The following is a 16,383-nucleotide window of genomic DNA, read 5'->3' as shown; positions in this document are numbered from 1 at the left end:
TCAGGATAATATTACTCAGAAGTGCAAACTAGTGGTCCAAGAAGTTACTCAAGTAAGAGTAAAAAAGTATTTGGGAAAACTACTTCTACTAAGAATAATATGAAGAGTAACTGTCAGGAGAGAGTAACAGTTCATGTAATTTGAAGGACAAAACATTGAATAAGGCACAAAATCAGCTATTTTCAAAGAATGGTCACAAAAAGCTGCACCGCTCCTTTAGATGGAGTTACAGTGGGACGAGTAACCAAAAGTTTTGCTCAAGTAAGAGTACTGTTACTTCAATAAAAAGATTACTCAAGTAGGAATAATGGAAAAGTACTCCGAAGTACTTTTTTTTTTTTTTTTAAGTTTTAAAAGGGTACTGGTAAATCGAGTTTAACAGTGTACTCTATGGATCTTCCTTCTTGTTTGTCCCCTCCCCCCATCCTCTCTCACTCGCCCCTTTTGTGCCTTTGCTACTTCCTAGTTTTTCTTTCCTGGATTTTTAGTTTACCCGTTTTTGTAGTTTCCCTCTTTAAATATACACTATTTCTCTTCCCTCTCTTCTCTCGCACAAACCCCTCCTTTCTGTCTCTCTCTTCAGACCTCCCCTTTTATGCCTTTGCTACTTCCTAGTTTCTCTTCCCTGCATTTTAAATTACCTCTCCTTTTAGTAGTTTCCCTCTTCAAATATACACTTTTTTTCTTTCTGCCCGTCTTCTGTGTCTCCTGTCTCTCCAGACTTCCCTCTTTTGTGCCTTTGCTACTTCCTGCTTTTTCTTCCCTCCATTTCTTATAGTCTCCCTCTACTCTATTTCACTGCCCCTTTTCTCTCTCTCTGTCTCTCCCTCCCTTCCTCTCTCTCTCTCCCTCTCTGACCCTCCCTCTCCTAAGTACCCTCCTCTCTCTTTCCCTCTTTTGCTCACTCTGTAGTTGGCGTTCGTGTTGACTGGCCAGAGTCCGCGAGCTCTCTTTTACAACCATTTCCCCCTCTTTTTTATCATCAATTTGCTCTTCTACCCTCGTTTTCCAGTGCTCTCTCCATCCTCTGGGCTAGGGTGAGTTGTCTTGGAAAAATGTTACACTTTTTTTTCAATGCAAAGACTTACACGCCCAGTTGTTTAAAGGCAAACTGTACAATGTAGTTAGTTTTACAATTCCACAAATGTTTATATAAATCTGTAATTAGGAAAATGTTTGTAAGATAACTTTATCCACACTAAATAAAAACAACTAACCTACTGATACAGCTCATGATCATTTTAATGCTATTCAGGAAAGATTCATTTCTGTCCTGTGAATGTGACGTTTTTAGTATTGACTCCTACTCAAACGAGTATCTAATTTCAATGCTGGTTTTAGTATCGATTACTATCTGATTTTTAATACGTTTGACAGTCTTACATGCACATTTTCTTTTATCGGACAAGCTAACAGTGTTGAGAATTTAGGGGAGGAAATAGAAAATAGATGTGTTCTAAGCAAGGATACATAAAACTTGGATTTAAAAGTGAACATTTTACTTTAAAACTGATTTAGAATTGATTTCAAAGTTCTGTAAGACATTTTGTAGATTTTGTAACATAAATTTACGTAGACCAAAAACTTGAGGACATTATAAGCTTAAGGACACGTCTACGCAAGTATTCAGTTTTCAAAGTTTTTAGATAGATTGAAATCTGGCTTAAACTGAAATTTACTTGCTTCTGTTTTTTTTTTTTACGACTTGACAGTTATCTTTCCGCACACAACTTCCTGGTTGCATTCTGCGTGCTGATTGGCCATGTCCTACCACAGTTTCCTCCTGGAACCAATCAGCTGTCACGCCTGGAACAAAGACCAGAGCCGTAAGTATGCACATCTGTCATTGTTTAGTTCATTAGCGTTGTAATGTATTTTCTAAATTTAGATTGACTGACGACTCAGGGAGTACACACATTTAGATTTTAGACATTCTGTTGTCTAAGGAAAAGTTTTTTTCACTGTGGTATCTGCATTGAATTTATTCCTTGAAAGTCAAAAGTTTTACATTTTGGTAGCGATACAGTCTCCCTCACTGACGGGTATCCACACTCCAAACTCAGCCAGGCATTTGTCATCAGAAACACCTGGCTGTAATCAGGACAGTTGTTTGTGATGTCACATAGTAGTTGAAATTGCAGAGGCCACTGTAAGCAGCACAAACTTGTTGCCGTTTTTGACCAGAACGTTGCAATTTAACCTACTTTCACTAAAATTACTAAAAAGTAGGAACAGAAGACAATGCCATTAAAAAGTGTTCCACTTTAAGAATGAATTGTATCAAAAAATTAAGAACGATTAGTACAAATTAAGAACTATAAGAAATTGCTAATGTCTTCCAAAATACTAAAAAGGTGGTGTTCCTTCTGATTGGCTGGCAGGTGTGGAGAGGTATTTCCTGTTTCCTGTTTCTCAGCAGTAGTTCTGGAGGGGATGTAGACCAAGCCATATTAGGTCGTTTTCTTCACTGGGTTTAGCAAAAAAGCGGATGTGATAAGTGGTGCATAGAGAAGTTTGACTACAGCTAGCAATATTCAGGAACCAAAACACATCACAAAATATATCTTAACTTGTTCCATGTGTAATGACTGTTAATAGCATATATCTGCAGATTGATATCACAAATTCATATAATGAAATGAAATAACAGTTTAGCTTTTATATAGTTGCTTTGGTATTTTTTGTGTGTATATACAACATGTTAGTGCTCACTTACATTTTCTCAGGTGCATTTACTTGAGTAACATTTTAAGTCTCAGCTTGAGTAAAAGTTGTGGTTACTCTTCTCACTGTGAGTAAGTCTGGCAAAAGCTTTATGTTGACAATGTGAAGGGATTTGAACATTTGTGTTTCTTGCACCGCTTCATCAGATATGATTTAGTTTGTCTAATTTTTGTGTCCATCCTTTGAAAGTCGCAGATTTTGTGGCTTTTAAAAGTTTTGTGATATTACATCCAGACACTTACTCTAAATTGAGTAGAAGTTTCCCCCACTACTTTTTGTTTTACTTTTGCTTTAGTCGTTTTTTGGACTGCTACTATTTTGAAGTACAGTAGGCTTACCTGAGTAGGATTTTTAGCTACTCTACCCACCTCTGATATATATTTTTTTTAAATATTTTTTTCTAATGGTGGTTTTGAGTGTTCCAGCCGAATCAGGTCCTGTTTAAGAGACTGGGTTTATAGTTCATCTGTTTTCACCATTTGTTCATTCTCTTTGAGCTTTTTTATTCAAAGCCTTCACCATCCATAAAACGTGCTCTTTCAAGTAGTCATAATATAAAACCACATGGCTACTATAAATAACTTTTCCAAATAGGAAAAAAAAAACACATCAAGTATTCCACACTTTTCAGACAGGGAACATAAAATCAACCTAAATGAGCTTTTAACTACGTTATAACAGTGTTCACTTGTTTTTAGTTTTTTGCGCAAAGTCTCTTACATGTTTGAGTAATCCTGTAGTGTCGTGCATTTTAGGCGTGAGTATTTGAGTAGAGGTGCGCGATTTTGGTAAAAAATTTAATTGCGATTTTTCTTCTGGAGTATTACGATGTTGTGTTTTGACTTGTTGAAATTGTCTCATTCCATTACTAATATACAGTAAATGACCAAAAAGCCTTTTTCTCTTGCCCTCTGCAGAAATCGCCCTGTGTCCCAACAACCATGAGGTACACATTTACAAGAAGGATGGAGCCAAGTGGACGAAAGTGCATGAACTGAAGGAGCACAATGGACAAGTGACAGGTGAGATCTGTCTATAAACCCTACAAGGGGAAAGTCTTGTGTACCTCTGTATCTCATTGTTTCAATGCATCAACCTGATTTCTGTGGTTTCAAAAAAGTGCCATTCAGTGTCGTGAGCAAGTACAGGGTTCCCACGCATCCTAGAAAACCTGGAAAATTTCCTTGCTTTCCAGACATATAAAACGTGAATGAGGAAAAAAGGCTAAATGTTCTTCTTCTCCACCCTTTCCATTACGGGATTATTTGATATCAAATTGATGGAGACTTTTACTTCTATCATCATAGTAATAAGAGCAGTTGTTTTTTTTCTAAAAAAAATAATTTAAAACCCACCAAAATGCAGGAAAATATGCCTAATTTACACAAAAGTTCTTGGAGAAGGACCCTCAAATCACCTTCTTTTCTTCATCATCACACATGGTAAATGCAACTCTAGGTCCACAGTTTGATTCAAATTAGAATATGTATGTGAACCCAAACATACAAACTTCTGAATTGTTTTATATGTTTATATAATTAATATGTAATGTGGATAGTTATAACCTTAGACTACATCTTTATTTTAACAATCTGTCAAACAAAAGAAGCATTTAAAAAGGGACCCCCCTTTTTAAATACAGTTTGAGTTGTAAAAGTGCTACAGAACCTAAAAATCAAACCAGTGTCACCAGTACATGAGTTTCACCCCCTTTGCTCTTCCCTGTGCAGGGATAGACTGGGCTCCGGAGAGTAACCGTATTGTGACCTGTGGAGCCGACCGGAACGCGTACGTGTGGACGCTCAAAGATGGTGTCTGGAAGCCCACTCTGGTCATCCTGCGCATCAACCGCGCTGCCCGCTGTGTTCGCTGGGCCCCACGTGAGAACAAGTTTGCAGTGGGCAGCGGCTCCAGGCTCATCTCCATCTGCTACTTTGAACAGGAGAATGACTGGTGAGCTGTGGAGTCATGTAGCTCTTTTAGACTCGCACTACCTTTGTCCATTCATGGGCAATACTTTCGATCTACCTGGTTCCAGTCGTGCCAAGTGTATAGTAAAATGTGACATCAACAGTATGTTTGCCTCTGATTGGCCAAAATCCAGCTGTAAGGACTCCAAGATATATTTTATTTTAAATTCCATAAACTTCACTTGTGTCCCCAGATATGAGGTAAACAAGTTCAACAAATATAGCTTTTATGCATAATAATTGTAATGCTGATTCATCCTTAATTGCAAAAACACTGGATATAATGGCCAAGCTACTGTAATTTGGTGTTTTGGTTTTCAAGGCCGATCAGAAAGCAATCATTTGGGTTGCTAGTTTCAATGCTAAAATCCAGGGCATGGCTTGTCCATTTATGTTTCTTCTTTGCTCCCATGATTATTTACATTGTAGAGTTTTACTAAAGGCATCAAAACTATGAATTGACACATATGGAAGGTAGTAAAGAAAAAAATAAACTCAAAATAATTCAAAACCTGTTTTAGATAAAAAATAAAATAAAAAAAAAAGCTGAAAAAAATACAAAAAACAAAACTATGTTTTGAACCCTGGTTTGCAATCTTGGCTTGGCATTTCTTGACCCTGACAAGGCACAACTGTGAAGTGAAAACCATTTGAGGAGACTTCATCTTGAGGCTTATTCAGAGAAGGCCAAGTTTTTGAAGAGCTGTCAACAAAATAAAGGGTGGCTATAAAGTCCCTCAAAACTCCTGTTATGATAATTTCTTCAGTTAAATTGGCTTCTCTGTAAGCCAATTTGTTTGCATTAACTTAAAGCTGCTAATTTTTCCTGTCTACATGTTCTCCTCACTGTGTCCAGCAGAGGGATCAGAAAATAACACTTTCCAGACATTTATATTTTTATAAGTTGCATCGCTGTACAAAAGTATGATCTTCATGATTCTAACCTGGTGGCTGTGTTGGTATAGGTGGGTGTGTAAGCACATCAAGAAGCCCATCCGCTCCACCATCCTCAGCCTGGACTGGCATCCCAACAACGTCCTGCTGGCAGCCGGCTCCTGTGACTTCAAATGCAGGTAGGGACTGGTGTGATGGAGTCATCAAGTTACTTTGTTTAGAAGTTATGGATACTCATTTGGCCCCTTTCTGATTTTCCTCCAAAAAAACTCAAGTAAACTCCACTAGTAGAAATTAGACAGAAGTATCTCAAATCAGATACTAATCAATGCTAAAACTAGATACTCATGTGAGCAGGGATCGATTTAAAAGAAGTGCGTTTTCAATTATCAGTGTGGTATCGGAATTGGTATTGAGAATCGAGTCTACTCCTTAGTATGGAAATAGTGTGTGAAATTTTAGTATTGTGACAGCACTAGAAGAAATCATAAGTAGTAGGAGTAAGCTAATTATTTAGCTTTGTACACCGGACCTACATTCTAGCTGAAGGTTGCCCCAGTGGTATTGAAGGATAAAGGAAATGCAGAGTAATGATTTCCCCCATAAAGCCTGCAGGTGAAGGGTGTAACAAGGTACAGCACTTTAACAAAGAAATCAGGCCACTGTGTAATATTAGCTATGAGCACAAGAATACAGAGATATTACATTTCACACACAGAACGGGGAATCGGGCATGTCATCACAAAAGAAGATTGATCACAGTGGAGATACAGCAGTTAGCAGTTGAACGAAATAGTTTGGAGAAGTAGGATCGGACATTCAAAAGTGTGTGTGTTGTTAAGTCATTTTTCAAGTTTTTTTTTGTGAGAAATAGAAAATGAAAGGTGAACAACAGAACTAGTTCATTTTTAATGGTTTGCGATGGTCCAAAGTTATTCCTCACTTACCGGTACTTAATTATTCACAACAATGAGTTTATACGTACTTTCCACAACTTTCTGAGACCAGTGCAGATTTTTTGCTGTGACGGTAAAGCTAACAACAACTAGCAAACTGACTGCACTTCCTGCTTTTCAGAATAAAACACTATAATTAGCCAGACCGTACACAGTGGACTTACTTTGACATCAAGAGCTGTACTAGGGCAAGACACATTTTGCCCAAATGCATGGCTATTTCAGTCAATAACAATACTTAAGCTTTTTTTTTTTTGGCTGGAAAAATCTGATTGGCCAAGGACAGAACCAAGAACACCTACAGATGCAGGTTGTCAAAAGTATCGAAACTGAAATACTAATCTATACCAAAACTAGTACTGAAACTAGATATTCATTCTAGCAAATATCAATACTAAAAACGTCACATTGACATGACAGAAATGAACCTTTCTTGAATAACTTTAGAATGATCTCTCTCTGTATCAACACAAGACACCATTGCCCTAAACAGAACAGCAATGTACCTTTCCCTCATGTCTACCTCCCTCTCTGCCACAGGGTGTTCTCGGCCTATATAAAGGAGGTGGAGGAGAAGCCTGGTCCCACGCCCTGGGGCAGTAAGATGCCATTTGGGGAGATGCTGTTTGAGTCAGGGGGCTCTGGAGCAGTGTCCCAGCCCAGCGCAGGGGCATCAGGAGGGGGCGGCTGGGTGCACTCCGTCTGCTTCTCTCACTCTGGAAACAAATTGGCCTGGACCTCCCATGACTCCACCGTGTCTGTGGCTGAGGGGGGCAAGAGTGCCACGTAAGGGACCACACTGCTGCACACTAACACTTTCACTTTACATGTAGAGATGGGAGAGTAGAGTAGCCAAATGCTGTACTCAAGTAAGAGGACTGTTACTTCAAAATAATGTTACTCAAGCAGATGTACAAGGCAGTTTGACTGGAATCCAAAATTTACACTTCTTCAATACTTTATGAAGATGTGAGGGGTAAAAATGGGACTGAATCATTGAGCGAAGTATTAAACTCTGTTAATCTGAGGTAAGAGTAATGTCATTTTATTCAAAATCTTAGGTGATCAATGAGCTCACTTAATTGATTGTGTGATCAAGTTTGGTTCTGGCTCGATACATAACGGAGGGCATGGTGACCAGACTGATATCCCTCTGTGTAAAAAATCCAGAGAAATATTCTGGATTTGCCAGGCAAAGCGATAGGTACTGTTGTAAAACAGTATGTGGGAAAACTAAGACTAAACTAAGTAAGAGTGGTGGTAGAAAGAGTACTGAAAATGTGTACTCAAGTGACAGTACAATTATGTGGCTAATAACGTACTCCATTACAATGTGACCATTTAGTTTCCTACCTCTATATCTTTATCGATAATCGACCTCATGCATTTTCTGAATCAAACCCAACAGCAAGATCTGTGCTCACATTTCATCAGCTTCACCTGTGACCTGTGCTGTTTTTTACCCCAGTGTGAGCAGCCTGAGTTCAGAGACCCTCCCTCTGCTCTGCGTCACCTTCATCACAGAGAACAGTCTAGTGGCTGCAGTAAGTAACATGTTGTTCATCTAATAATGAAATAGAATAAAGGGGACCTGATTTTTGACCCAATAAGAGAGAGCCAGGTCCCTGTGATGTGTGTATACAGACTTTAATCCTCACAGTGTGATAAATACCCGCCCACACACTACTTAACTTGTACTGTTTATGTTTCAGTCTCACAGAAATCCATGTTGTCGACCCAGATAAATTGTTAACCATTTGTGTTAGACACATGATCTGGCAATACTGTAGGTCTTAGGGTTTAGGGGCCGTTAACTGCTCGATTTTTATTTAAACACTACTTCAGCTCTCTTCTTACCGTACGTTGCGACTCATGTTTTAGTTTGAACTTTTACCCCTGCACCATGATACGGGAACAACTGTCAGGGATAGTGTCTTGGAAAAAAGGAGACCCTGTCAGTTGCTTCTGTATTAGTTTACCAGAAAAAAATGCTATCTAAAATGAATAGATTATATTTTACATGCAAATTTTTATTTTTATTTTTTGTATTTAGTAGCTTTTATTGTACAACACAGAGCATTTATCTTGACTAGAATAAATTAAAATTGGACCCTTAATTGTAAAATCCATATATCTTGCCAAGAAGTGGGCAGAGTAGCCAAAAATTTTACTCAACTAAGAGTAACATTAATCACAGTTAAGTCACCTAGATTTAATCGCAGTGGGTAAAGTAATCAAAACTTTTACCCAAGTTATAGTACTGTTACTTCAATAAAACCATTATTCAAGTACGAGTAAACGTGTGCTGCTAGAAAAGTACTTGCCTTTAAAAATAAAATAAAAAATTTCACAGTATTACACAACTCTGATCTTGTTGACCCACAGGGACACGACTGTTACCCTGTGCTGTTTGTGTACGACGGAGCCAAGGGCAGCCTGGTGTTTGGGGGGAAACTGGATGTGCCCAAGCAGTCGGCACAGAAGGGCATTAGTGCCAGGGAACGCTTCCAAAACCTGGACCGCAGAGCTTCGGAAGGCCAGGGCAGTGACAAGGAGCTCAGCAGCCTGCACAAGAACAGCATCAGGTCTGCTAACCCATCCAACACTAATAGGCTGATATGATATCTGAATATTCTAAAGCAGTGGCTCTCAAACTTTTCACACCAAGAACCACCAGAGAAAAGATCTGGCTTGCAGAGTCCCACCAGATCTAAACCAAGTGTATAACAGGGCTATTCCACATCTAATCTAAGACTAAACCAAGTCTAAAAGTGTAGTACATCAGTGGTTCTCAGTGAGTGGTAGAATAAATAAATCTAGCCCCCTAACCATCGTTAAACTACTTCAATATATACTGTCTTCTATATCTAGCTCATTTTAAATTATTTGCAGTGGTCTAAACTTATTCCCCACTGCATCATAACTTTTTCATTGCAATGAGCATAGAGGTGCTTTTCACAATGATCAGAGCAATGTTTTGCCGTCACAGTAATGCTAATAACAACTAGCATGCAGACCAGCATTACTTCCTGGTTCACGGAAGATAAAACTTTTTATAATTAGATGCACACAGCACACAGAGGTCTCATTTTGACCCTAAGAGCTGCTTTATACATTGTTACTTTATTACATGACATTAACTGGATATAGTCCCTTTAAGATTTACCTCAATTATTTCAAAATCTTTAAAGAGGGGGTATAGTGCAAAATTGTGTTGCGATTACGCTGTGATTAGCATGTTAAAAACAATAAAAGGTAACGTGGTAATCTAAATATATTATGTGTTAGCAGTAGCCCATACAAGTGTACTATCCCCTCTTTAACTATGTTTGTGTATATTTCAGTCAAATCTCGGTGCTGGATGGAGGGCGGGCCCAGTGTACCAGGTTTTGCACTACAGGCATGGACGGAGGGATGACCATCTGGGACGTCAAGGTATGTCCCTGAACTATGCACATCCCAGCCTATCACTCAACATATCTGAGCTGGATGACCCTGTTAGTTTTCTTTACTGACAAAAAAATAAACAAAATGGCCATCCAAATGAGTGTATTTTGGGCCCTGCTTCAGTCAAACCACGCACAGAGAATAATTATTTTTGTCTCTAAAATGTTTAATGGAGGGTTGTCACAATATTAAAATTTCAAACTTGATTTCAATACTAAATAATCGGTACTCAATACCAATTCCTATATCACGATGATAATAAAACCACTCTTTATTTAGACAATAGAATAAAGTTTTCAACATTAAATCATAGTACTTTCTTTCATATTAAATTGTGGCCTTATATCTGTGTAATCCGTCAGTTGTTCAGGTAGGTCGAATAGTGGTCCATGGGTGTACACTAGTCTATGTGGTCTTATATTTGTTCTGATACAGCTCAAGATCATTCTGAAGTTATTCAAGAATGGCTCATTTCTGTCTTGTGAATATGACTTTTCTTACTGTTGCTACCTGCTCAAATGAGTGTCTATCATTAATTTAAATTTCATTTTAGTATTTAAATGTTAACATACATAGACAGGTGCATCAAGTCACTGTATAAAATACAATAACAAAACATAAATAAAACAATTAAATTGAACACCAAAATATTTAACAATATACTGCCTTCTCCCACCACTCCTTCCAATCACACCGCATCCCATTTCTTTCAGTTTTTTTCTATACAATTTGGCCCTACACATTGCTTGTATTGTGAAAATTTCTAATTTGTAAGTATCTAAAAAAAATATTGTTTGGTAATTAAAATTTGTCTTGTAACTGACTAAATGATTGAATGATATTACCTTTATATGAATCATGAATAACGCTAATGCCAAAACTGACCCTTTCCTTGAAACTGACGTCCATGGAAGGTTGGGATTATCAGCTAAGAGCTAAAAAAGATTTTACACTAAATGAAAATGTTTCAAATGAGTATCTAGTTTTGATTGTATTTTTAGCATCGATTAGTATCAGATTTTTGATCGTTTGACAACTTTAGTGTGAAAATTTAAAAAGGCTAGACTATAAAAGTACTATTGCCAACACAATTGTGTTGTGTTTTTGGGCAAGACACTTAACTTGTATTGAAGATTATAACAGAAACATCTTTGTAAAAGAACTGTTGTGGAGGTTCATAGTTATACCTCATTTACCTTATACCTTCATAGCTTCCTAATAATTCACTGCCATGTGTTTATAAGTGTTTTCACAACTTTCAGTGACAAGAGTGGAGTTGGACATTTTAGTATCGTGACAACCCTAAAACATATATATACTTGTACTCTTTTTCCTCCTCTAGACTCTGGAGAATTCAATGAAGAACCTGAAGATCGTCTGAACTGGAGTTGGCTCAGAGCCTCAGACATAAATATATGCTGCCACATTATGCTTTTAGCTGGAAAATGAATGGATATCTTAAAACAAGCAGACCTCAGTGCATATAGTCAAACTGAAGGAGCGAGCTTAGGTCTGGACATGGTACTAAAACCCCTTTGTATGAATCCTGAAAATGCTTATGCTGGTCATAAACAGTCTTTGAATAAACAATGCTGTGACAAAACATTTTGTATGATTTGAACAATTCCTGTTAAAGGACCTCATAGCGTGCATACTATTAGTTTAAAATAGTGGAAATACTGCTCATTTGAGTTTACAATTACAGTTTATTCTATTATTTTAATGCAACAGTCATAAGTTATATTTAATCATTCTTACTTGAGAAACTGTTAATGTACTGTATGTAGCCTGCACTCTTACTGTGCAGGCTACATACAGTACATTATGTACTACAATTACAGCTGAACCTCGGTTTCCAGTATTAGAGGACACACACAAGTTTTTCTTCAATCTCAGGGGGCGCTGGTTCTTTTTAATATATTGATGGAATTTGGCATGTAAACATAGGCTACTTAGGTGGACTCCTCATGACGAGTCTCAAAGGGTTAACCTATTGAATAAAATCAAATTCATCTACCATCTCAAACAATTCCAACCCAATTTTTTTGCGTTTTACATTTTGGTGAAAAACGCACCTGTTTATTTAGGCTATTTATTTTTGATATCCTTCTCTTTCGCACCACCTGGCGTCCAATTTGTGCACTGCATCTCTCCCGCTCACCCTCATCCACAATTCACTAGCACATATACAAGGAGCACGCGGCCGGAGGAGCACGCGGCCGGAGGACCCCAGGACCTCGCCCACCGCCACCCCGAACCCGCGCTGTCCATTCACATTTCCCCTTATCCCGAGCGTCACCCCTCGCCCACTCCTCCGTCATCATCACGACACCACGAACATCAGCGCCCCCCTCTCTCCCTCCCTCCCTCCATCCCTCTCTCACACCCTCAGCCCGGAGAAAAGACGACATTTCGGGTCGGCCCGGTGGAGGAGGCGGAGGCAGCAGCGGCGGAGGAGGCGCGCTCGCTCGGATCTTATTGTTGCTTGCACCGCTCCATCTGCTCCATCTTCTCCATCTTCTCCATCTCTCCATCGCTCCGTGCCGCTGTGGGGACGTACAGGTCCGAGGAACGACCGAGGAAACCCCGGTCCAAGCACAGCCTAACCCTCCGACCTCCTGCGCTCAACTGTTGCTGATTGACACTAAATGAATCTTGTAAGGTAAGGTCATTAAAAGCAAATCGTTTTTTTTTTTAAAATTCGGTTCCAAAGAACATGTGCACAAATATCTGAACATCACTCACTGCTGCTGCTGTTCTACTTGCCATTAAGATTTGGGTTAGGTTACAATAATGCCGTCATTACATGTAGTAGGTTGTAAAAATCTATGACATTTTCTAGTAGCCATGTTGTTTTAATGCCACCTTCTGCAACCATTCAAAAAATAAAGTATTTATTATTTATAACCATTTTTTTTTTCCATCTCTTTCGTTTGTTATTAAGTCGTCTTACAAAAGTAGTAATAGGCTGGTGACTTATGCAGTTTTTTGCAGCCTATTAAAGATTCACTGTGTAACTTTTCCGGTGGATGGTCCACCACCTGTTTTCGTCCATGGAGATGTTATTGTTTTGCCTGGCATGTTTTTCAGTATGTATAACCCTTCGTTACACAATGTGGCATGTATGGCGTGGCATTTCTTCAATTACAGGCTTCTGTATCTGTAAAAGCAAAACAAAAAATGGGCCTATGGCGTCACTTGCCTTTCTCCATGGAAATAGATCAAAATTGTCATTCTCACGGTTGGTCATCCGGATATTCAGTGCTCGTGTGACGCTTTGGTCAGCTTGGCAACCACAGCAAAGGGGTAAACAGCAGACTGCAGCCCATAGGAAAGCATGACACGACTGGAGTAGATGCTCAAATATTTAAGTTTGGACAAAGTAATAAAACTGCTGTGTGGAGGAGTGTAAATACAAAGGCACGTTAACCCCATCTGAATCTACACTTATAGCAAATGTGAGACACAAAAGCAAGAACAGACTTTACAAAGCTCCCCAAGTAACCCTGCCCTGTGTATCCTACAGCAGGTCCTCACACATGTAGACCTACCACCAGTAGAGGTTTGAACACTGACATCTACTCAACATCTGTACACTAACCCAAACAGAGCCAAATTAGCTACAGGTTCAACAGCCAACAACTTGGATCTGCACGATCACTCCTATGAATGGCTTTCCCTCATCAAACAAATGTGGGCACTTTAAACACAAGAAACACATGGTGTTATATAATGTAACCAAAACACTTGAGCAGAGCACATTGCTTCCTGGTGTTTGGATCTGTTGTTGGGGGCAATTTGAAGTCATTTGTGGGAATATTTTGGGAGAATTTAAGGAGTTCAGTGAAGGTGCCCATTACTTTCCATTGAAGTTTTCCCCTTTGTAAATATGGCGACTAGCGTTGCCAAGTCACCTGACCATGAGAATACTATGGAACATTTCAGGGAAAGCCAATAACGTTTTCATGGAGCAGATGATGGACCCTCCAACAGGTGAGTTCTCTACATCTTCAAAGATGTCTGTGTAATCCCTCAGTCGTCCAAGTATGATCCATAGTGAAAGAATGTGTGAGTGAAAAAATGTTGCTGTTTCTTCAGTCCAGAACTGAAGAAGCTGCTTGGATGAGCGGTGAAATATCTTCACTTTAAAACTTTGGTCAAGTTGAAGCTCAATACACTTTGTTTCGCTGCGTGATGTCATCAGGTGGTAATACAAAAGTCCATTCACCTGTACCAGACTCACCTGGATCATTTCAGCTCTCAAACTGCGCAGCAAGAAGGTCCTGAGTTGAACTTCATAATGGCACAGGACCTTTCTGTGTGGAGTTTGCATGTTCTTTCTGTTTCTGTGTCTCTCAGTGGGGCCGTCCTTAAAGGGCTCATATGACTATTTCATTTTTTTCTCATCAAAAACATATCTGGAGTAATGGTTTGTTTCATTCACACGTTTAACACACAAGCCCTGCATATTTAGGCTGTGTTTTTCTCTCACACAGAAAACATTTTGACAATTTCAGTGCTGGAATTGCAACCTTTACTGAACAAAAGGTAAAAGGAGCTGTTAACTTGAAAACTCTCGCTTCATGACATCACAAGACATCATGACAAACAACATTTTGAGCTTTGGAGATGTAGACAGTCTGATAATGCAGCGTTACTCAAAAATATACCAGGAGTTATATTTCATTCACACATGTTTGAGGAAGTAACAACATTCTAACATGGCTAAAAGCTCACAAGAGTCAATTTTGCACAATATAGGATCTTTCAACCCAGAAGAATAAAAAATAGATTAAAAGTATGTAAATAACAATAAAACCTAACCTTTAAAGAAGATATCGTGCTTGTGTCTATAATAGAGTTACAACCTATGACACCCATGGATTATTATGTAATATATTGGACATTTTAAATTGAAATATTGAAACAACTTAATTTAAAAAAAAAAACAAGTCCACTGACTTCAGCGTTAGAAAACTGCAGTACCCAGTGGGAGCTGAAGTCGCCATAAACGTCATTAGAACAAAGAGCCATGGAGCATATCAAAATGACTATACAACGCTGCTGAATCCTACACGTATTATCGATTAAGAAAATAAAATTGGAGAAGTACCTCTCAGCGAGCATGTACCGGTGGAGGTGAAAACGAGAGTTGATCGGAGCAATAATGTCTTGAATACAGGAAACAGAACGGGAAACAACTATAACATGGTTAAAGCTCTGAAAAGTCAATAAGTCGACTTTAAGATACATTCTTTTACTGCTTCTCTATGGAAACTGAATGTCTTGTTCTGCCCTTGGCCATTGTCCCATTGACATTTGGACTTGTACTCCACAGGCTGTAGGGCTTTCACTACCTTTACTGTCTCTTTGTTGTTATCTTAGTGTTTGTTCATTTAATTTTTTTTTCTAGCTTGTATCATTTCAACAACAGGTTTTAAGACTCAGCCAGATCTGAATCAGGATTATGTTAAGGCCAGGGACCAACAAGGTCTAAACCAGGACTACATCAGCTCTACAGTAAAGCAGATCTAAGTAGGACTAAATTAAATCCAACTAAGTTCTTAACCAGAACTGAACCAACCCCAACTAAACTAGGCCTAAACAACATTAAACCAGGACGAAACCAGGACTAAACACTGACTGAACCGAGATTAAACTAAGATTTAGAAGTTAACTTAATAAAACAGAACCTGGGCTTACTCTAGCACTAAACCAGGAGTTAATCAGGACTGAACCAGAACTGAGGACTAAACTTTGCATAAACTACAACTGAACCAGGACTAAATGAGGACTGACTCAGGATTGAAGCAGGACTGAACCAGGACTGAACCAGGACTCAACTAGGACTCAACCAGGACTGAACAACGACTAAGGACTAAACTTTGCATAAACTAGGACTGAACCAGGGCTAAACTAGGTCTAAACCAGGTCTAAACCAGGCCCCCTCTCTCGCTCGCTGCTCTGTATACTCCACAGATCACAACAATGTGATTACCTAACCGCCCCACACAGCTCTGTCTGTGCGTGAGTCATTATGATGCTGCTAACACAAGGTCCTCGTGCTCTCTTATCAAACATGACAGGGGCCTATTCTTTTTATCCTACATAGGCCTACCGGACCTTTCAGGCGTTCAGTCCACTCTCCGCTAATGGGGACAAAGACCGAACAATGTCAACTAGAGCAGAGAGAAGGAGAGGGGAGAGGAGGTGTTTTCCATCATGGAAAAAAAGCACGACTATCCCCATTCTGAGGTTTCCATGGCAACGATGACATCAGGCGAAAGGAGGAGGGGGTTGTTTGGGTGTCTGCATTTTATAATCCTGTTTTAGTACTAGTTAATGTCTGGTTTAGTCAAGGAGGTTTAGACCTGGTTTCAGTAAATGCATTT

General features: G+C 39.0%; 1 protein-coding gene across 1 annotated transcript; it reads left to right on the top strand.

Annotated features, from left to right (window-relative positions):
• The first annotated feature begins 902 nt into the window (after nt 1-902).
• Nucleotides 903-11,594, top strand: LOC117387228 (actin-related protein 2/3 complex subunit 1B-like). The gene is made up of 10 exons (XM_033984712.2): nt 903-1,037; nt 1,713-1,826; nt 3,642-3,746; nt 4,455-4,677; nt 5,660-5,767; nt 7,085-7,330; nt 8,013-8,088; nt 8,930-9,129; nt 9,889-9,979; nt 11,334-11,594. The coding sequence occupies exons 2-10, from the start codon at nt 1,763-1,765 to the stop codon at nt 11,370-11,372; spliced, it is 1,152 nt and encodes a 383-aa protein (XP_033840603.1). The 5' UTR covers nt 903-1,037; nt 1,713-1,762; the 3' UTR covers nt 11,373-11,594.
• Nucleotides 11,595-16,383: the final 4,789 nt, after the last annotated feature.

This window comes from Periophthalmus magnuspinnatus, chromosome 1 (assembly GCF_009829125.3).
Source record: "Periophthalmus magnuspinnatus isolate fPerMag1 chromosome 1, fPerMag1.2.pri, whole genome shotgun sequence".
NCBI lineage: Eukaryota > Metazoa > Chordata > Actinopteri > Gobiiformes > Gobiidae > Periophthalmus > Periophthalmus magnuspinnatus.
The sequence above is the reverse complement of the archived record's forward strand: the minus strand, read 5'-3'. Positions and strand labels throughout refer to the sequence as shown.

Coding starts and splice junctions, on each gene's coding strand:
- LOC117387228 (XM_033984712.2), top strand. CDS start 1,763: ATGTCCTACCACAGTTTCCTCCTGGAACCAATCAGCTGTCACGCCTGG. Junction 7,331..8,012: donor GAGGGGGGCAAGAGTGCCAC/GTAAGGGACCAC, acceptor TTTTTACCCCAG/TGTGAGCAGCCTGAGTTCAG. Junction 9,130..9,888: donor CTGCACAAGAACAGCATCAG/GTCTGCTAACCC, acceptor TGTATATTTCAG/TCAAATCTCGGTGCTGGATG.